Below are 21,212 nucleotides of genomic sequence, written 5' to 3' on the forward strand. Positions count from 1 at the left end.
AAGGAGAAATTTACATGTAAATAAAGAAAATATCTAATAATAATAATAATAATAATAATAAAGAGTCCCTCCGCACCAACCATGCCCCAGGCAATTTGTCTCTGGCTTGTAAAACTTCAGGGCCTTATGAGAATTATGGCTTTATGTTTCGTGAGCTCCCTGCCTTCCTTTCATGAGAATATGTTGGAATCTGGAGCAAATAGTCATATAACAGAGCTAATAATGTTATTATTTGTCATTTGTTTATATTTTGTAATATTAGTATGTGGTGAGGGTTCCTCTTTTAAAAGAACAGTTGTTATTTTTCTAGGTGACTGTGGAGCATTCTTGGACGTGTCATGGTTTCCAAGAGATAAAGTTGAAATGGACAGCATTGTCCTAGCCTCACAAGAAAGTTAGGACAGATACACCCCAGGGCAGGGACGGGGATTGTTCTCCGTCTGTTCCCTCACCTTGTAGTTTAACTAGTAAAGAAGAAGAAAAGGCATACTGGTGCCCATGTGATGTCGAGGAGGAACCTCAGAGACATTTCCACCGATAGAAGGTAGACATAGAAACCCCGTGATGTAGACTAAGGTAGGAGTCCATTGATGGGGAAAGCACGGACAGGGAGAGTAGCAGAGCAGTTGAGGATGAAGACAGGAGGGGTCTTACTGGAGACAAAGAAATACTTTAAAGGTGTTACCATAGCCAGAGCTGCCTAACCCTGGCAAGGTACTCACCATACATTAAAAACAAGTTCACTTTACATGTAAATTTCATCTCAATTAAATGAATAAATATTATGCAAAACCAAAGTGAGGAAGAGGAGGTAGAAGGGGAAAAACAACAACAACAAAACAAGAGTAGGTCTTTTCGACTCTTACTCCCTGGGTTCAAATCTCGTCTCAGCCATTTGTTAGCTGGGTATCCTGGAAGCACTCACTCTATGCCTCCTCTCTGCCCCTCTGTGCCTCCCTGCCCTGACTCCTGAGGTACAGATGCAGTGAGCATTACGGAGACAAGCAGACTGGACAGTCTTCAGAGCACAGCTGAATTCCTCAACATCTGGCTTTTGCTGTGGTCAACAGGGGGCAAGCTCCAGTCATCTAGCCAGTCTCCGATAGCCAGGAGTTCTGATGCTTCGTTCCCTCAACTCCTTCATTGTGAATTTTGTGGGTTGTGCTGCACAGAGAGAGAGACATGCTCAGGGCAGATGGATGAGGTCAGGGATCCCCCCAAGGAGTTTGCAGGGATTCCCTGAAGCATGTCTAGTGCAAAGTCAGAATGAACCTGTAATGGCAAAGGCTGGCCCCTATCTTTTCACTTGCCTCATGCCCATCCATCCCTTCCTACACACTTGCTCCATTCCTTACAGGGCAAGGCCTACCCACACTGGGGCAGACCATCTGCTTTATTCAACATATAGATTCTAGTATTAACCTCATCCAAAAATCCCCTCCAATGGTAGTCTCGAAATGTTTTTGCAGCCATGACCAGATCAAGTTTCCACATGACATTGAGCAACATGTTTGGTATTGGCCCTTGCAAGGTTTAAGGAGGCCTCTAATTACCAATCTTCTTACCAAAAAGCTTCTTAGAAAAAATCAGTGGAAGTTGTTGCCCTCCCAGTGGGTCAGAGGTTCAAATCTCACCCTACTTTACAGGGTTTCCAGACCATAGGCTAATTTTTTTATAGGCACAATGGTGTCCCTAAGGGGAGGGAAGAAGTGCAGCCCTGCCATGAAATCAAACACCTGACAGAACACTCTGGCTGTATTCCCTTTCCTCCTCGCCCTGACACCCACGGCCACAAAACAAACAAACAAACAAACCAGACACTGCGTGCATGCCTCTCTGCACGTGGCTTTCCACATGCAAGTAAATCATCCACATCCTACAGCACAGAATGTCAAAGACTTGCCCCAAGGACAGTGACCTTCAAGAATATTCACTGAAGTTTCTCTAAGACTTGCCTGGCGGTGGTGATGCATGCCTTTAATCCAGCACTTGGGAGGCAGAAACAGGGGGATTTCTGAGTTTGAAACCAGCCTGGTCTACAGAGTGAGTTCCAGGACAGCCAGGGCTACACAGAGAAACCCCGTCTCGAAAAAGCAAAAAAAAAAAAAAAAAAAAAAAAAAAAAAAAAAAAAAAAAAAAAAAAACATTCACTGAAGTTTCTCAACCCACATCCCTGCCTTCCCTCACCAAATACTAATCAGCTGGCTATTTATTTAGGGATACCTGGAAAGCTGTCTGTACATCCTAGTAAACAAACATCTTGAAGCTCCCGGGGACAGAGCATCCATCTCCCCACAGTAGAAGTTTGATCTGTCAGAATCCTGTGACAGCCCCACAGGTGGTACCTGAGTCTCCCTCAGGGTGGTACCACCAGCCAAGTCTAGGGCTTTCCAAGTTCATTGGAAAGCAAAGATGTATTGGTTCATAACATGGCCGTGGGCAGGAAGTGTTGCTTTCAGGAAGAGAAAACTATCATGTGACCTCAGCACCCAGAACAGAAACTAACTCTGGTTAGGACTCCTCCCTCCAGGCCTCTCAGCACACTAGCAACTGCTCTAGTCCCACTATCAGGAGCTACGGAGACCTCAGGTTACAGGGCTGCTCCTTCGTCCCGCAACTTGGGAGGGCACCTCAAGTGCTCTTTAAAAGATTTGGGGCCCCTGAAAAATCATGAACTATCTCTTGAGGGTTAGCACGTTGCCAGAATGTGCCAGAACAACAGGAAATGGTTTCTTTTCATCTCTGGCCAAATTGAATTCAATATTCATCATGACACATTTTTTTTGAGGAAGAATTCATTATAAGTATGTAAAAAAAAAATGTTGTGAGGAAGTGTTATTATCCGTAATACATACAGGAAGAATCCTTTATTTAACATGTGAAAGAGCACGTTAGGAAAATGGATGTTATGGTTTGCTTTGCTACTGCCATGACAAACACTATGACCCAAGCACCAGCAAGGCAAGGGTTAACTTGCTTTACATATCTCATCATGGTCCACCTTGAAGGGAAGTTGGGGCAGGAGCTCAAACAGGAACTAAAGCAAAGTCATGAAGGAATACTGCTTAGTGGCTCACTGGCTGGTGCTCAACTAGCTTTCTTATACAGCCCAAGACCGCCTACTTAGAGATGGTGACACCTCCCGTGGTCTGGGGCTTCCTATATCGGCCAATAATAAAACACCCCACTGACATGAGCACAGGTCCATCTAAGCAAGGCAATTCTCAGATAATTCCAGAGTGTGTCAAGTTGACAGCTGAAGCTATTAGGAGATGTCAAACACAACCAGGCAAAATCAAAGCATCCAATTAATTCCATTTTAATCATCAAGCAGAGGTTCTGAACTCTCTGGATATAAGAGAAAATCAAGTTAAAATGTTATTGTGCTTTTTGCCTGACTATAAGTGGAAGGATCATTAGCGTGCAGGAGCCAGTGTGTCCCTCTTAAACCCCAGAGGAGCGTAGAAGTCGTATGCTTTGGGAGGTCATCTGGATATTTCTACTCTTGGTTGGTAATGAGTGTAGGAGACAGAAAGGTCCACTTTTAGGAGATGCCATACAGAAACCCTGGTAAGACCAAGTGTGCAAGTTAGGGGCTGGAGAAAGGCTCAGTGGTTAAGGGCACTTGCTGCTCTTCCAGAGGACCCAAGTTCGGTTCCCAGCACCCACATGGCCCTGCTCAACTGACTGAAACTTCAGCTCTGGAAGATCAGACACCCTCTTCTGGCCTACTTGAGCACCTGGACACATGTGATACAGATACACAAAGACATATATCCACCTGCAGACACATAAATAAGAAATTTTTTTTTTAAATGTAGAAGTACAGGGACCAGCAAAGTGGGAAATAGCCTCAAATACCCATGCAGTCTGGGCCAGTCCAAAGTGTAGGACGGCAAGCAGCCAGGACACAAAATGAAGAGGCTCACCTAGCGTGACACCTCTCCAGGAGCAATGAGAGAGGTGTGTGTTTCTTCTGGTTGCTCCATACATAACATTTGTATTGGGATATGCCATCAAGCGGGTATTTTGTTTTGTTTTGTTTTGTTTTGTTTGTTTGTTTGTTTTTCTAGACAGGGTTTCTCTGTGTAGCCTGGGCTGTCCTGGAACTCACTCTGTAGACCAGGCTGGCCTCGAACTCAGAACTTCGTCTGCCTCTGCCTCCCAAGTGCTGGGATTAAAGGCGTGCACTACCACTGCCCAGCCGGATGATTCTTTATAATCAGTTTGTCTGTTTTCCTTCTCTCACAACTTGTAAAATAACAGTACTTCCTTCGGTCATGCAATCTTGGATGTCAGGAGGGATTAGTGAGGAGTCTAATGTATCTACCAAACCTATGTGTTCATGAGTTTCGCATCATAGAAGAAAAGGTAGGGGAAGATACTCTCACCACTTCACGCTAGGGAAACCAGTCTACCTCTGTGTGTTCACTCTGACTGGGCTACTTGGAATGTTTATCATAGGCCTCTGGCTCAAGAAGCTTCATGGACTAGATCCCAGAAAGTTCTCCAGAGTGGTCCTCCAGGGACTGTTGTCTCCTCCAAGAGCACAATTGCTCACTGTGCTTCCTGTCTTTTTCCTTTTCCTTTTCCTCTTCCTCTTCCTCCTTTACTTTAACTCTGCCTTCTCATTGGGGACCCTCTAGACATGTAGAATGTCCCTCATTGGAGGGGTACTATCTGTTGCAGGTTGGTGAAGAGTTCTATAGGGTCTGGAAAGAGCTTCCCCAGGCTGGCTCCATGCTCTTCCGTCTGGGTCCTTCTGACACAGCAGATGAATCACTGGGGAAATCTGTGTCCAGAGTAAAACAGTATCAGGCCCCACTGCACACACAAACTATTGCCTTTCTAGTGTCAGGACCAGATTCTGTGTAAGCAAATATGTGTATACACACATGCAGGTATGCCTGTGTGAACACACATGTACTCATTTGTCACGTACAGTTGGGAAACCCAACAACACTTTAGGAAAAGGGCTGAATCATCTAGAGAGACCCATGTGCACCTTCCCACTCTGGACCTTTGCCCACACCCCACCTCCAAGTCAGTGTAAGCTGGAAACAGAATGTAACCATAGGATATCCTCTGGGAGACTTCATGCCTCCTTAGGTGGATCACTACTGGGACCAAGGGGACACTACCCAGTATGCACCAGGAATTTTTTCCTGGTCCATCATGTTTATCAAGGTTTGTGTTAAATCTAACTTGCTGACCAACATCCACAATTTCAAAAACATTTACAAAGTATGGATTTCTTCCTTTGCAGTATTTGAGGCAAGGAGTAGTCTGGACCCCTCTTCCCAAAAGCTCTGACACTGTAGCCAGAGCATGTCCTATGGCTCCCTGTGTCCCGTCACCCAGCCTGACTCTCAGTGCTCTGCTACCCTTGGGAAGCCTGCAAAGTTCTGGCCCTGACCTCTGCCTTTCCGGACAAAGTACATGAGAAGTGACAGAAACCAAATTGAGGGATAATGAGCCCTCCCTCTGAGCCATCCTTCTGCCTGTGTGACACTCCATGTAGGGCTCATGTCATCCAACCCATGCCTTGTGGGATCCCCATGTCTGTCACTGCAGCCTGTACCCCCAGAGCATAGACACAGAGGCTGCTCCCTCAAGTCTTTGACAGAGCCCAGGAGAGGATTGGCAGGGTCAAAGCCCCTCTATGACAGAGTGGACCTTGTGGCCAGCCAGTTTAGTGGCTGCTTCTGCAGAGCAGGAGCTTAGCCAGAGGCTGACCTCCCGGCAATGCAGAAGTGGGTAGTTTCACCATGGTGACATACCGAGAAAAGACAGTGAGCATTTCCTGAAAAGAAGGAGGAGACTGCCCACACTTTCTAGTGGACTTTGACCAAAAATGGATGGAGTTAAATCATGGTACCCTGAGCAGTGGGACTCCACTTAGCTCTGCCTTTCAGGGCCAGGCAGTTCTCAGCAGCCCAGGCTAAAATTTGATCCAGGTCCTAGTCTAGGGTATACCATTCCCTGGAGCCACAGACATGGAAGTCTTGGGCCAGGCTACTCCTAAAGGGCCCCAGCTAGTCAGTGGGAAGGTGTGGAGTACTCTCCTGAGGAAGGGACAGATATTCCTAGTCATTAAGTCTAATATGTATGTATATATTTACAGAGTATGGATTTCTTTTGGGGGGGGTGTTTTTGTTTTGTTTTGTTTTGGTTTGGTTTGGTTTTTTTGAGACAGGGTTTCTCTGTGTAGCTCTGGCTGTCCTGGAGCTCACTCTGTAGACCAGGCCGGCCTCGAACTCAGAGATCTGCCTGCCTCTGCCTCCCAAGTGCTGGGATTAAAGGTGTGTGCCACCACCGCCCAGCGAGTATGGATTTCTTATATATATATTTGATCATGTACATGATGGGAGTCAGCTCCTCTGGGCCAGAACCACAGGTTGCAGACGGTGGGTCATAGACTCTAGATTACATGCACAGGGCTGGGAAAACCATGGCATTTCAAACTCCTGCCCTGAGTTTTGATGGACTGGGTGGCATCTGGGAGGAAGGACATGAATCCTGCCACACACACACACACTCAGCTTGTGAACAATGTTTGCCACTTCTGGAACTCAAGAGGGTGGAAATTTAGCTACTGACCTCCAGGGCCTCCCATGGGGGACCTGATCACTCCTGGTAGCATGGGCTCACCAACTCTAGAACAAAGCTCCTCTGGACCAGTTCATGACAGGAGCCATGCTGGTCACTGGAGTAGTAGGCTTTTGATGGGGCCCTTTGAGGGAGAGCTTTGTGGCGATAAGAGACCACCCTAATGGGTTAAGAGAATGGGTCTGTTGATGACCACAAGGTCACCAAAGCCAAAGTTCAAGAGCAAGAATATGTGTCTCTCTGAGGAAGGTAGACCTGGAAGGTGTGAAGAATGAACGAGCGAGTTGGTTCCAGGAAGCCAACAGTCTCAGGAATTCACCACTCTGAAAAGTCAGGCCATTGCATGCCTGTTCCTCAAAAACTGTACCAAACCTTGGGACCAGGCAGCTTCCTTCTACCTGGTGCTCCTGATTCATCTGGGCTGGAACACAAGAACTATACCCTAAAGGGGAGCCACCTTCCTCCACCTCCTCATTGAAGAAAGAGGCTAGGCCAGAGGTGCTTAGAGAAATAGCTAATTAGCAGGGTACTAGGAGGAGGTCACCCTCATCGGGGTCCTTGAACAAGCCCCTCCATCACACTCCTCGGTCCCCAGGAAAGAACAGATGGGAGATAATTGGTAGCGCAGCATGGGATGTGCTTCAGAAGTCCTTACTCCTACCGAGGGTCCTGATGAGACCTCTGCCCTCTACCACCTGCCCACCCACAGGCCCTCCGGACCCTGGTACGCCCCAGCCGCTGCTCACCTGGTTGCTGCTGCCTCTGCTCCTCCTCCTGTTCCTCCTTGCAGCCTACTTCTTCAGGTAGGAGTGTCCCCAGGCACTGACGTGCTCTAACCAGCTCCTATGAGGAAATGAGTGTGCTGGAGGCTGGGGGTGTGGGCCCAAACAGCTCAGACACCGGCTGGCCAGGCCTGAGCCGCACACAGCTCAGCCATGAGCAGCAGAAAGAACTTTTCCCGGCTCACCTGGTGGGTATCACCACACTCAGGGCTTGGGGGTTCCCGCGGTGCTGAGACCTAACACATCTTGTGCCTCTAAGGTTCAGGAAGCAGAGGAAGGCCGTGGTCAGCAGCAACGACAAGAAGATGCCTAACGGGATCCTAGAAGAGCAAGGTATTGCACACTGGGTCTCGGTACGGGGGACAGGCGTTGGGCTGTCACTCAAGCTTGCCTCTCTCTCCAGCTCTTCCTGGGCTCATGCGCCGCTTGCTAGTAACACAGAATCTCTGTTTCAGAATGTAGCGCGAGAGGTCGTTTTTCCCTGAGAGGAGAGCGGATGTCTGAGACATTTCAGTTTGTGGGTTTTTTTTTTTTTTTTTTTAAGAGACCACTCATATCCTGTCAGTACAGTAGGGCTTTGCCAAGTAACATTTCTCATTGAGGCCTTTGAAATCATCCTGTGATAAGGTTCTAACTCATGATGAGAAGTGTCCAGATGCCACGGTACTACGTTAGGATCAAGCTGGGAAGGGCACCGCTCTGCCAAAGCTGTTCACTCTTGAGAAGAAGCGTCAGTTAGGGGACATGCCTAACTTAGATTCCAGCTGTGTTCTAACTTGTAAACGTGGCTTATAAAAGCTTGTTTTTCGTTCTCTGTGTTTCAATGGTAAGACAAAGCAAAGGTTTTAAACATGCAGGCTCTAGCTGAATGGGGGTGGCACGGGCTTGTAATCTCAGTATTCGAAGGCACTTGTTGAGGCAGAGGCAACACAGGTCCAAGGCCTGACTGAGCTACATAACAAGTTCCCTTCTAGCTGGGCGGTGGTGGTGCATGCCTTTAATCCCAGCACTTGGGAGGCAGAGACAGGTGGATTTCTGAGTTCGAGGCCAGCCTGATCTACAGAGTGAGTTCCAGGACAGCCAGGGCTACACAGAGAAACCCTGTCTAGAAAAGCTCCCCTCCCCCCACCAAAAACAAAAACAAAAACAAACTTAAGAGCCATCTTCAAATGACCAAGGGACCTGAGGATACAGCTCAGTGGCATAGCACTTGCCCAGTGTATGCTAAGCCTCTGGGTTTTAGTGACGATTAAAAACACAAAACACTGGCTCACAACAATGGTTCCAGCTTTCTGTTATAATTTCCTACAGAGCTTTGCCTGCCTTGACGTAACATGCATGCCATCAGAACTCAAGTGACACTTTAGAACTCCCCTAAGGTAGTAAAGGAACTAACGTAACCCCACAGATGGTAAGAATATGAGCAAGAGAGGAGCTGAGCTGTAGCATTTCAGGGGGACCTGCATGTCTGCATAGACCATCATATGGCTCCGGTGCATCTCCATTTTGCATCCTGCCCTTCTCATCTCCCCACACATCCCAGAAGCCAGTGCAAAGGGAAGAGTGTGGCCGGGAGGGGTAAGAAGCCCCACAGGCTTCTACCAGCTCACCTGGCTGCAGCCGAAAGGTATCTCAGAGCAAAGTCTCAGTGAGCTCTGCAGATGGGACATGGCCTTTTGCAAAGGTGACAGCTGACTTATTCTACTGACCTTATCAAGCCAGCTCCTCTGTGAAGAGAAACGCTGATCCCTAGCACTGCTTGCACCGTACTCTGAGCTTGCGGCGGCAGGGGTGGGTGGGTGCCACGTGGGTGGCTAGTCAAAGACCCTCACCCCACAGCCCACCCTGTCCCTTTTAGTGTCCCCTCTTCCCCTGCCTCAAAGATGGTTTGTTTCTCTGCATTGTAATGCATGAGATTTAAGGAAGCAGGTCTCTGTGTTGCCAAGAAGGGAAGGCTGAAAGATAGAGATCCTGGCAGACCCCACATCTATTCTGAGCTTATACTCAGAGCCCTGGGACTGCTCTTCTCTGGACCTGGTTGCAGCATGAAGCTGCTGTGGCCCTTGTGTGGAAAAGGCATAGGCTAGAGGGAAGGCTGAGTGGTGGGTGAGCTCGCAGGCAAGATCAAGAATACGGTGTCTATGATGGACAGGAACACTGCCATCACTTGCTGAAAGTAGGGTGTGTTGAGAAGCAGATGTCTGATTCAGTTGTTCAGGGCTGGGTTAGCCCCAGGGTGAGCGTTTTGAGAGGACTGATCCCCTCCCACTGTACAGATCCATAAGGAATGCTGTCAGACCATCTGAGGGATGAGTCAGCCATGGGCAATGGAACTAAGTGGCTTCTCTGTTGCTCCTGGCCCTACAGAGCAGCAGAGAGTGATGCTGCTGAGCAGATCTCCATCGGGTCCCAAGAAGTACTTCCCCATCCCCGTGGAGCACCTGGAGGAGGAGATCCGGGTGAGATCTGCGGACGACTGCAAGCGATTCCGAGAGGAGTTCAATGTGAGTGTCCCAGGTCTCAGTCATTGAGAGGAACAGCAGGACAGTCAGAGCCAGTACTTCTAGGGACTTGGGGACTTTGTGTCACATGTGATGCTGCTAAGAAGTGGGGTCCGGAGAGCCCAGTCACTAGTGCAGTGCCCCTTTCTGGTGTTCCTTGTTCTTTATGAAGTGAGATGGTTGAGCCTGATGCTCCTGGGGGTTGCTGCCAGCTCCATTATTGGGTACCATGGTATGACAGCAGCAGTGAGAAACACATTATTCTACCATGCAGTGCGACACACAGGTGGCAGCTTTATGCTGAAGGCTACAGAGAGCCTCCCACGAAGCATCTTGTCATGGTCCCCAAGAGGTCCAGCTTCTAATCAGACCAGCACTGGTCCCTCTGAGCAACCATCACGGCACAGTGCAGTGGATATGGAGACTGCAGAGGATACTAGCTCACGTTCAGTGTGTGCGAGTCTCTGCTATACAGGATGAATCACTCCCACACCCTCTGAGGAGCAGAAGCCTCCTGAGACATACCTCTGCCCACTGACAGCCTCCGTAGTCATTCTCAGAACTCTCAACTCAAGACACAGTACAGATTGGTCACCTAAACCTTAGAGTTTTTCATTTCCTTTTTTTTTTATTTTAAGTTTTATTTTATACGTATGTGTGAGTGCTTCATATATGCATGCGCACCACATGTGCGTAGTGCCAGAAGAGGCCACCAGATCCCCTAGAACTGCAGTTACAGGTGGTTGTAAGCCACCAAGTGGGCTCTGAGAACTGAGCCCAGGTCCTCTCCAAGAGCAGAAAGAGCTCTTAATCCCTCAGCCATCTTGCCAGCCTCCAAGTTGTGGATTGTTTGATGACTGTCAGATGGGTAGGCATGAAGTGCTATTTTGAACACAGAGCCCCATACTGTTGGTGTTCTGAGGGGGCTTGTTCAAGTCTTCACTCTGTGTGTAGGGCTAGGAGCTGAATGTTGGACCTGAGCAAGAGTGGCTGTCCCTGGATGGCTGCCTTGGCCTGTCTCTGTCATAACAGCCTTTGTACTCCAGGTCACTTCCAACAAGAGTGTCTGAGGATGGAGGCTCTGTGACAGCACAGATGTGAGCCTTCCAGATGATGAACTTTTTAAAAAGTGTCATGTGGTTGTTTGTAGAGAGGGAGCCAACAGCACAGAGATGGCTGAGAGGGCATGAGAAGCCTGTCGTGGGCTTCACTGCACTTTACTCACTTTTCAGCCTCATACCTTCCTCTTTAGCTTGCTTCCGTTTTTATTGCTGCCAAATGTGTTTTCCTCTTTTTTTTCCCTCTCTCTCCCTAAATTAGGTCATACTGAAAGGCAGCACCAAACACTGTTGTTTTGCAAACTTACAGCTTAACACCAGAAGTTAATTCTCCAATTTTAAAATAGCTGTCACTCACATTGCTGGTAGGAGCTTGTCCCTCCCTGTGTCTCCCACTTCCCCTTCCAGTTCTGCTGTCATATGTGGGGTGCCAGTGACCAGACGGCTAATGGGGGGTCTTGGAGTAGGCCAGGAGCAGGACGAGGCAGGCAAGGGGGACTTGGCTCAGGTGCAGAATTCAAGAAGACTGGAAAAGCACAGCAGGCAAGACAGGCCCTGGTTCAACAGCTTACATAAAACATCAAAACAAAGGCAAATGATGGTGAAGGGAACAGATTGGTCACTATCAAGAGAGAACCATGTCTGTGTATCTCCCTGCTGCCCGGGCCTCTGCGGGTTGTAGTGAGCTGTTGTGGATTATTGAACAGTATTGAACAGTTTGATGTTTTTCACTGTTATGAATTTTAAACACTAAGTTACCTTAGTGTTTAAGGTAGGATGTGACTGATGATGAGATGGCCTAAAAGGTAAAGGTACTGGCTGCCAAGCCTGACAACCTGAGTTCAATCCTTAAAACCTGCATAATGGAAGGACAGAGCTATTTCTTGAAAAGTGGTCTCGATCACCGCATTCATGGTGTGGCATCCGTGTGTGTGCACAGGCATGGAGCCCCTATAAATTTTATACTGGAAGAAAATGATTCCTTGTCATGTCCCTCACACCCTGTCTCTGTGTGGTCCTCAGTTGTACAGAGTCCTGCTGCTTGTAGAGATACGGTGTGGGGTAAGAGTGCATGCAGCCTGGCTCCTCTCTCCAATGAGGAGCTGAGTCCACCCATGGCCACACTTCTCCTGTCCGAATCAGCCAAGCTAGTTCTCACAGAACACATTTAAGTTTCCTTCCCCTCCCTTTCTCTGGTCTGACACCCTCTCCTGAAGGACATGGAAGGGGTGTGGAGAAGTCTCAAAGTGTATTTGGACATTCCTGTACTGTCAAGCCCAGGTTGAGGTGGCCATGAACTTGAGGATGAGAAAGGCTTTGGCATAAAGGTTATCAGGAGAATGGGATGAGTGTTGGAACCGGTTTGTTTGTGTCCTATCCAGGCCTGGAAGACTTGGGCCGTTCCCTTAACCTCTGCCTCAGTTTCTTCACCTGTGAAGTAGGGATTTTTTTCCCTGCCCTGTGGGGCTTTGATAACACTTAGACCAATAAGTAACAGGTAACATGACGATAAGATGCTATCTGCCAGCTCCTCCTGGAAAGGTACTTCTCTATCCTGTTTCCAATTCTTGACTTCAGTCCCAGAAAAAGAGGCCCCTGTGCAGTGAAAACCTCTCTCTGGTGAGCGTATTCCCCAGCTCTGACTCAGCAAGCTATGTCAAGCCACCACCACCAGCCTGGAACCTTTATGATACAGTAGGAATACATACAGAGGGAGTAGTTTACAGAAGTCCCAGCAAACCAGAGCTGTCCTCTGTCCTCTGGATCTTGATGGAACAAACCAGACCTCCTAGAGTGTACACAGAGTCACTGCTGGCTAATTATCCCTATGCACTCTTACTTTTCCGGGGCTACCAAGCAGCTGAGAAATCTGAGGAACTCAGTAATCTGACAGCAGGAAAACAAGCTAGGCCCAATCTGTGCAGGGAACTTTTCAACTTGCTTGGATCTGGGGTTATGTATGGGGACACAGAGAGCTCTACCCACCTCCCCTAGTCCTATCCTCCAGGATCCTGGGAGGGCAGGGTGTACCACTGCATCTCTATGGCCCACATCTCAAAGGCACATAGCTGTGGAAGGGTGTCCTGAGCCTGGTTCCTCTTTGTACTCAGGCTCCGGCTGGCCATCACGTTGCCGCTACCTTGCCTTCCTTTGTTTTATCCAGTTTGTTGTTTTTAATAAGCCTTATTTTTAGAGCAGTTCCAAGTATGCAGAAAAAAAATCACTTGCATGCTGGAGTGTTCCCACGTACTCCATCTCTCCCCTGGAGCATGTTCCTCTGTCATGGGCCCTATACAGGGGAGTGATTCATGTATTCTAATTAATAATTGCTATTGGCAGTGTTATCGCTGAGCCCCTAGGATCTGATCATCCTTGAGGTTTGCCAAATGCACAATTTGATGCGCTACAGTGACATCAACATGCCTGGTGTTTGCATTCTGGGTAAAGCTTTCTGAGAAGGTCCTGAGATGTCACCACAAATTCCGTGTCCACTCAGGGCCAAAGGACAGTGCCAAGCCAGCTCTAGTGGTCAATCTGAGTTCAAAGAACCTCGGTGTTCATAGCTAGGGACAAGGTTGAGAACTCCTCATTGGCATTGCTAGGGTGACTCCCTCGACATTGGCCCAGGCAGAGCCTCTGCCTGTGGCTATGAGATGTGGTGGACCCAGAGCAGAGGAGAGAGGTGTTCTACAGCCTCCTGATGTCAGCCCTTGTGAGTCAGCCACTGAAGAAGCTCCTGTCTGCTAGAGGGAGGTCAATGCCCGGACATAAAATGAGAACAATCTCAGGACATCATGGATGTCATCTGAGGCTTCTCTATGAAGCCAGACCCCAACTCCCAGGGCCCTAAAGTGGGACACAGAGAGCAAGAGGGCCCTCATGTTTCCCTGTACTTGAACAAGGGGACCCTTTCAGGCTATATTACTAAGGTCTATCTTCAGTCAAGTGATGCTGAGCACATTTCTAACACTCTTCAGTTGGTCTGGTCCCATGTCATCTGATCATAGGCTAGTTGTAAGGGAAGCCATGTATTTTCTCTGTGCTTGGCACATCACACACGTCTTCCTTGGCGCCCAGTGGTCCTAGATCCAACCAGAGGCAGGTTTAATGTTGAAGGGCATGATTTGAAGTTCAAGTTGTTCTTTACCCTGGCTTGTTTGAGCACAAAGAGGAGGAGCTCAGAAGCAAGCAAACAGCAAACAGCTGGAGGGAACCAAATATGAGAGGCAGGTGGCTTCTGTGGTAGAAGGAAGTAGAAACCCACGTGTCCACTTTACTCCCAGATGTGACAATTCTCAGTTTTAGCATCATGGCAAAGTGAAACTCCTGTTTCACACTGATACTCCTAGGCTGGGGCCAGCAGTCATGAATGGCGTACATCTTAAGCCACAGAGAGTCCAAAACTCCTAGGGGTCCTTGGGGGCTAGGAGAATCAGCATTCCTATGGAGCTTCGGGGCCTGAACCTGCTGACCACAGAGACAGCTGAGTCCTGGATATGGTGAGGACTATGTCTCCAGTCACTCTCCAGGATCCTGCTTCTTCCTGAAGCTCAGTCCAGAGGTCTCAGTACTTTCTTCTTGGTAGTATTTGCTCCTCTGATTTCATGCATCAGAACTCCTTTGGGATCAGTTCACCTGCACCCAAGGAGTCTCTGCCTAGGCCAAGACCTGTGTAGACTGGGGCATGATAAGCTGTGTTGTGAATGAGTTCCTGACCTCACAAAGCTTAGGATCTAGACAGAAGACCCTGAAGAAATCCCATCTTTGTGTATCATTCATTGTCTCCCAAGTGTCTAGTATGGGACCTGAAGAGAGACATGGACCATGGAAGGATGGTAGTATTAATTCCTGGGCTTGTTAGCAAAGTTGATGGGAACTTGGGTTTAGATTCATTAATGTTCAACCAAGTCTCTGTTTCTTTCCAGTCACTGCCATCTGGACACATACAAGGAACCTTTGAACTAGCAAATAAAGAAGAAAACAGAGAAAAAAACAGATACCCCAACATTCTGCCCAGTAAGACTTGTAGTTGTTGTTGTTGTCTTTTATTGTTTGTTTTTGCATGATCTGTGACATGTGGGTTTCACTTGGCACTGCTTTAGAGCTCATTAGTGATTATGTTGTGACTGTTCAGTACATGTCCCAGGGAATCCAGAGCCACACTGCCTGAGTGACTGAGTGCCCATTTCCCTGCACAGGGTGTGGGCATCTTTGCTGTTGCCAGCCACTCTGGTTGCTAAGCATACAGGAAGCAAGCCAGGCAAGAACGCTTCTCACAGACTTAGGCACCAGCAGGCAAGGCCTCCCCTGCCAGATTCAGTCCTGAGTAACAGTGTAGGCCTGTTGGTGGCCTTGAGCAGTACCTTCCTTCACAGTTAGTGTTTGATTAAACCAGGAACAAATCCTCAATGAGATTTATGGTCCAGAACCAAAGACCAAGATGGTAGAATGAAAAGCCCACATGGGTTTGGCACCCTTGAGGCGATAACCAAACCCAATTTTAACTTCAGCAGGAAACAGCAACCATGAGCTGGGGAGTGTGGTTACCAAGGAAATGTCAGAGTTAGAGTGAAGGCTGCTGTGGTCTGGGCACCTTGTGACCTGCTGTTGCTGGCTGAGTCTAGGCCTGAGGTGCCTGTCTCACTGCCAGGGCAAACCTTGCATGTTCCCAGCCGACTTTTTAAAAGCTCGTGCAGGAGGGTTGAGACACCTTGCCAAGCCCACAGCCCTCCCATCCTCCCAACTACAGAGTCACCCTTCAAGCCCACAGAAGAACAGCCTCAGCTCCACTAAGCTCTGGCTTGAATCCTGAACAGAGGCCTCCTCCTGGTCCCAGAGACCTTTGCTCTTAAGGAATGCCTGGTGGGGTCAGAGAGCAGGCCTCAGTCTACTTCAATGTGTGACCTCAGTCAACTTCAGTGTGTACGTGGAGCTGTGACCTGCCCAATATATGATCCTAGATTTCTAGCACTTTCTGGAAGCAGTTCTTCCCTGACGTTCATGTATCAGTGACTTTTTTGGTAAAGGCCACCATGATTCTAGGATCCAACTAAACCTAGAGTAATTAACTAATGGGATTTTGTTTATCAGGGCCAAGGGAGGAGGGCCAGACTTGGAGGGTGGTTTATCCCAAGTTTAGACTCTGGACACAGTAGCTTCACTGCTGGGTGGATTGTAGAGATCCAAGAAAGCTACTGCTGTGGCTCAATGGCTCAAAGAGCAAGAAGATGTCTGGGCTCTTCAGAGAAATTTATGTCAACTGATAATCACGATTCTCTAAGATCCATTTTGACTTCTAATTTAATAATTTACCTTCCTTGATGAATTTAATATATGCCTTGGTTTGGCCCTCATGTGTTTATGACCACCTTAGGGCCAAAGACATTAAGGGCACCTTGCCTAACTTTCTCTCTTTATCATTAAACCTACTATTCCCTAAAGCTCATACCCAAAGTCTTAACCAAGAATCGGTAGCAATTCATGCTTGGAATCCGAGCAGCCTCTAGGCTGAGGCAGAAGGCTCTCCAGATAGAGACCAGCCTGGGATACATGGCAAGCAAGTGCCCCTGTGTCAGAATCGGGGAGGGGAAATGACAGGAGTGAGAAAGGGGGAGAAAAGAAAGGAGAGAAAGACTGAGACAGAGACAGATAGGAAAAGAGCCAGAGAGCCAGAGAGGGCAGTGCTAGTTCCTGGTGAGAGCTCCAGAACAGAACTCATGACTAAGCTCCTGCAACAGGCACAGGTGGGGTGCTCAGCTCACCAAGGAATTGCTCTAGCACAGGCTAGATGCCTTCCAAAGCCTTTCTGCTATACACGAGCCTGGGTTGGATTACAGAAGGAAACCAGCCTGCCCTCTCCCCATATGAAAGTGTGGCAGCACTCTAAACAGTCCTGCTCAATGCCCCCCATAAGTTTACCTGCTCCTGCCCCAGGTGAGGGCCAGCCTCATCCCTCCCTACCCAGGAGTAACACCTGACTTGGGGTGTTGACAGTTCTCCGGGACTGTGGCTACATGGTGTGTTTCACAGGGGTAGTGGGGCTGTCCCTTGTTTGTTTGTTTTCTACAGCATGGAATCATGCCTGTTGAGGACCAAGAGTAGCATCCAGTTAAGGAGACACATGTCTATGTTGGAGGTGTTGGTCCTGCTGAAGCAATACAATGGGCTGAATGTCATGGAGCCAGATTAGGATCAGCAAGTTGGGCTGGGAGGACCCAGTGCCCACAGCTCCAAGTGCCCCCTGCCCTTCCTAGTACACCCCAAGCCAGGACAGACTTAATAGGTTCAAAGATGCCCCTGGACTGAAATGCAATGTTGGCTTAGCCTGGGATTCCCAAAGATTGGGTCACTTTGTGTCCAAAAGGCTGAGCACTCGCATGTCTGTGGGGACTCTCTGGCCAGCAGCCCGATGGCCCTCTGCTGGGAGGATGCCACTGCTAGTAATTTTAGAAAGTAGTGTTTTGACAGAAAAGTGTGACTCTTTAGAATGTAGACTCAGGAATTGGTTAGAAGATGTGAAGGTCCAAGGCCATCCAGGTGCCATTTTGCCCTGTGTTTCCATAACTGTCCCACGGTGTAAGTCATTCTAAAATCTCTTCAGCCAGAGTGACATGTGACACAGCTTGAGCCCCTGAACAGGAGTATGTTGATATGTGGCAGTGGATTTGGGTTTGTCATCATGGTCAGCATGTGTGGGCTAATAAGTGTCCCCAGAGATGTGCTATCCCCTCCTCTGCTCAGCAGAGTTGGACAGATGAAGCTCAGCAATGAAACTCAGGGAGTCTGAGTTAACACACTGACAGCTCAGCCAATAGCTGTCTATGTAAAAAAGGTCACCACACCCAAGGCCCAAGCTAGCCTGGAACTCTCCATCCTCCTGCCTCAGCCTCCTCGGAGCTGGGACTACAGACCTTTCCACACCAGCCACCTTTTATACAATCTGTTGATGCTGTGATACAGCAGCAACTTCTGTGGAACACAGGCCCATGGAGGAACAGGGTCATGATTATAGTGTGGCCCTCACTACAGCTCCCTAATATGCAGTATATCATAATACCCCACACCCCACACCCAACACCACATATTACCATCCCACCATGAACTGTCCACTATAACACATACCACACCACATACCACATATACACATTGTACCATACACCACACATAATAAACTCACAATCAGCATGTCCTACTATACAGCACATACTTAACACACTCATGCATATGTACATGCCATGCATGTATAATATACAATATCACAAAAATACACAAACCACACACATACAGCAGATTTAATTCTCAACACACTTATACACCCCAGCATATATATATATATGTATATATATATATATATACACACCATACAACACAGCCTTAACACAGATCACATGTGTGTAACAAACACATAACACACAGCACCACAAATATGCATAAACACACACACACACACACACACACACACACACACGTGGCTTCCTTCCAACTCTGAAAAATGCCCTAGAGAGCCAGCTACACTCCCACAGTCAATGGTCTAATATGGAGACAAACCCAGCTACCTTCCAGCACTGGGGCAGAGGGTGAAGGATGGATATTGGAGTTCAGAGTTCCAAACCCTTTACCCACATGTCCTCTGGAAGCCGGAATGAAAAGACCTAGTTATGTATCCTGAGGTCCCTTGTGTGCACCTGCAGTTGTTAATGTTTGGACTCACTGTGAGAACGTGATCATTACACTTGCTGCTGTCTGTTTATGTGATCACGAGGCTTCCTCTTTTCCTCCCCTAGCTGAGGCGCAAGTGAACCATGCAGGGCTCAACAAGGCAGGGGCACCCCACCCTGACCTCAAGGGGAGGCCTGGTTACATCCTTCCAGTAACTGACTCTTAGGGCTTCTGTAGCTCTTTGTTCTAACCTCGCAGGGTTTTTTCTTCTTCTTCTTCTTCTTTCCCCAGATGATCATTGCAGAGTGATTTTGAGCCAAGTGGATGGAATCCCCTGCTCTGACTACATCAATGCTTCCTACATAGATGTAAGTTGACTGACTTCTTTCCCCTGGCTTAGCGTGAGGCCGACGCTGGGCATTCAGGGGCTGAGTCTAAACCATGATGTGTCAGTGCCCACTGCTCTGATCCTGGGCACTTGTGGTCACCCTGAGAGCATGAGGCCATTGTGCCTTCCCAGCTTGCATCTGTACCAGCAGTCACAGAGTTAACAAATCCAACTAGGCTAATGACCCCAGTGCATGCTGGAGGTGTTTGGTCCTGATTCTTTCAGTGCTGACAAACTAAACCCACTGGTTGCATTTGACTAAATAAACCACAATGGGCCATGGAATTTAGTTTTCTTTGAAATATCATTTAAATGGATTAAAATACAAAGAAATAAAAGGGTTTTGAATATATGAGCCCATTTAAAAACATAATGTCGTCTGCTTTTGGGGGTGGGGGGACAAAAATCACAGTAGTAAAGGCCGCAGGGAAGGGACTCAGTTACCTCTGAGATTGCTAGGGTTTTTTGTTTTTTGATTTTGTTTTTGTTTTTACTTTTGTTTTCATGTCCTTTTCCTGCTTTCTACATTCTCTTGGGTGAATCTTTCCTCCCCTTCTATAAACAAAGTGGTCCCCTAGCCAGAGATAGTTCTGGATAATTATGCTTTAACTTCAATTTTCTAGGGCTACAAAGAAAAGAACAAATTCATAGCAGCTCAAGGTAAGCGTTCGATTTCGTTCATGTCTGCATAGTATTTTTTATAGTGATTTGAATATCTAATTGCCAACAACACCAACGATTCATATTGGCCCCTCATGTGTGTGCACCATTGTGTCACTGTGTTAGACACCCACACTGTGCGCCCCTCTGTGATGTCCACAGCACACACAAGAAGCCTCTGGCTTCCCTGAGACTCAGGTTCAATAGATAACTGACTTCTCTCGGCTGCCTGAGCTCTGTCCGAAAGGCTCCTGCTTTGGGTGGAGGACAGAATGGAGGGGCTGTTAGATCAAGGTCATAGCCACTCAGCTACAAGATCCTGTCCTTACCCTTACACCCAGTCCCAACCTGTGCTTAGAGAACCTCCTAGTCTGCCAGAGGCTATCCTTTTGGGAAGGTGACGCAATTCCCCAGGGATCAGTGAAGCTGAAACGTGACTTCCCTTCCCCCTTCTCCTAGGCCAGATTTCCTAGAAATAAAAGCACTTGTTACACACAGGGGATCGTACCCCCCGCCCCCCGTGAATGAGAGAAAACCTGTCAAACATTGGTGGAAACGTCACTAAGGCCTGTATTTCTCTCATAAGCACCAGCTTGTCAAGGAAGGATTTCTTTGTCTCCTATCCCCTTCTCTTCAGCATAGAAATTTTAGCCTCAGGAGTGCAAAATAGTTGTTATACCCCTAGGCACTGGGTCATATTCAGACAGGAAGTGGACAAAGGGCAGAGGAGGTTCTTCCTCCTGATCCCTCCCCTCCCTCTGCCTCTGTGTCCCTCCCCTCCCCTCCTCCCTTCTCTGAGTCCCTCTCTTCCCCCTTAAACACACATGTGCTCACACTCACATTCCAGTTTAGCAGTGACTCTGGAGGGGCATGTGACTCTGAGAGGGTCAAGGATGAGGTGGCTCCCCACCACTATGAATGCAGAGCGAACATGGCCCTCAACTGTCTTCCTGTGGTCCCCTTTTCTTTTGCCTGTGTATCAGCAGAGCCAGCCAAACTCTGCCTGGCTGCACAGAAAGCTTCCAGGCTGCAGGGCCTGTCCCGCGCCTGGGGAAGGTGTCATCCTTCCAAGGCTGAGTTCATGGACAAAGTTTAGATGGCTCCTTCATCCTAACCCTCTGCTCTGCACACAGGGCCTAAGCAGGAAACAGTGAACGACTTCTGGAGAATGGTCTGGGAGCAAAGGTCAGCCACCATCGTCATGTTGACGAACCTGAAGGAAAGGAAGGAGGTAATCCCCTTGCACTGATCCTGTAGCCTTTCCTTGTGGCTCTACTCTCACCAGGGAGTCCTGACCGCTTACTCTGTGCTAGCACTTTTCATCTAACAGTGGGGGCCAAACAGCATTCAGGCCTTCCAGCATCCTATCTTGAAGTCAGTTCTCCGAGTTTCTACACCTGACTGTCCAGCATAAGAAATCAGAGGTTCCCTTCTTTGTCTGAGGATCATCATGGCCAGCCATGGCTCTAACCCCAATGGAGAGGAACAGATTTTAGAGTGAAAGGTACCAGTGTGTTTCGTATGTGGTAGGCCTGGCTACCAATGAACACCATTG

General features: G+C 48.2%; 1 protein-coding gene and 1 long non-coding RNA gene across 11 annotated transcripts in view; one reads left to right on the top strand and one right to left on the bottom strand.

Annotated features, from left to right (window-relative positions):
* Positions 1-7,918, bottom strand: part of LOC116103134 — an 11,606-nt gene extending 3,688 nt beyond the window's left edge. The window contains exons 1-3 of one of the 2 annotated variants that reach the window (XR_004123406.1): positions 7,577-7,918; positions 7,356-7,452; positions 4,108-4,792 (exon numbers count right to left, since the gene is read on the bottom strand). This is a non-coding gene — a long non-coding RNA (uncharacterized LOC116103134). Of the gene's footprint in view, positions 1-4,107; positions 4,793-7,355 lie in introns of those variants that run through there. The other variant, XR_004123407.1, reaches the window with a different exon arrangement.
* The window catches only part of Ptpre (protein tyrosine phosphatase receptor type E), a 151,085-nt gene that overhangs the window by 109,263 nt on the left and 20,610 nt on the right, over positions 1-21,212 (top strand). For 7 of the 9 annotated variants that reach the window (XM_031388643.1, XM_031388640.1, XM_031388645.1 and 4 more), the window contains 7 exons: positions 7,319-7,412; positions 7,651-7,724; positions 9,759-9,895; positions 14,877-14,967; positions 18,901-18,977; positions 19,621-19,657; positions 20,791-20,888. In XM_031388643.1, coding sequence (XP_031244503.1) covers positions 7,319-7,412; positions 7,651-7,724; positions 9,759-9,895; positions 14,877-14,967; positions 18,901-18,977; positions 19,621-19,657; positions 20,791-20,888 — 608 coding nt within the window. Of the gene's footprint in view, positions 1-7,318; positions 7,413-7,448; positions 7,580-7,650; positions 7,725-9,758; positions 9,896-14,876; positions 14,968-18,900; positions 18,978-19,620; positions 19,658-20,790; positions 20,889-21,212 lie in introns of those variants that run through there. The other 2 variants (XM_031388641.1, XM_031388648.1) reach the window with 2 other exon arrangements.

The sequence above is a fragment of the Mastomys coucha genome, unplaced genomic scaffold (genome assembly GCF_008632895.1).
Source record: "Mastomys coucha isolate ucsf_1 unplaced genomic scaffold, UCSF_Mcou_1 pScaffold21, whole genome shotgun sequence".
In the NCBI taxonomy this organism is placed as follows: Eukaryota; Metazoa; Chordata; class Mammalia; order Rodentia; family Muridae; genus Mastomys; species Mastomys coucha.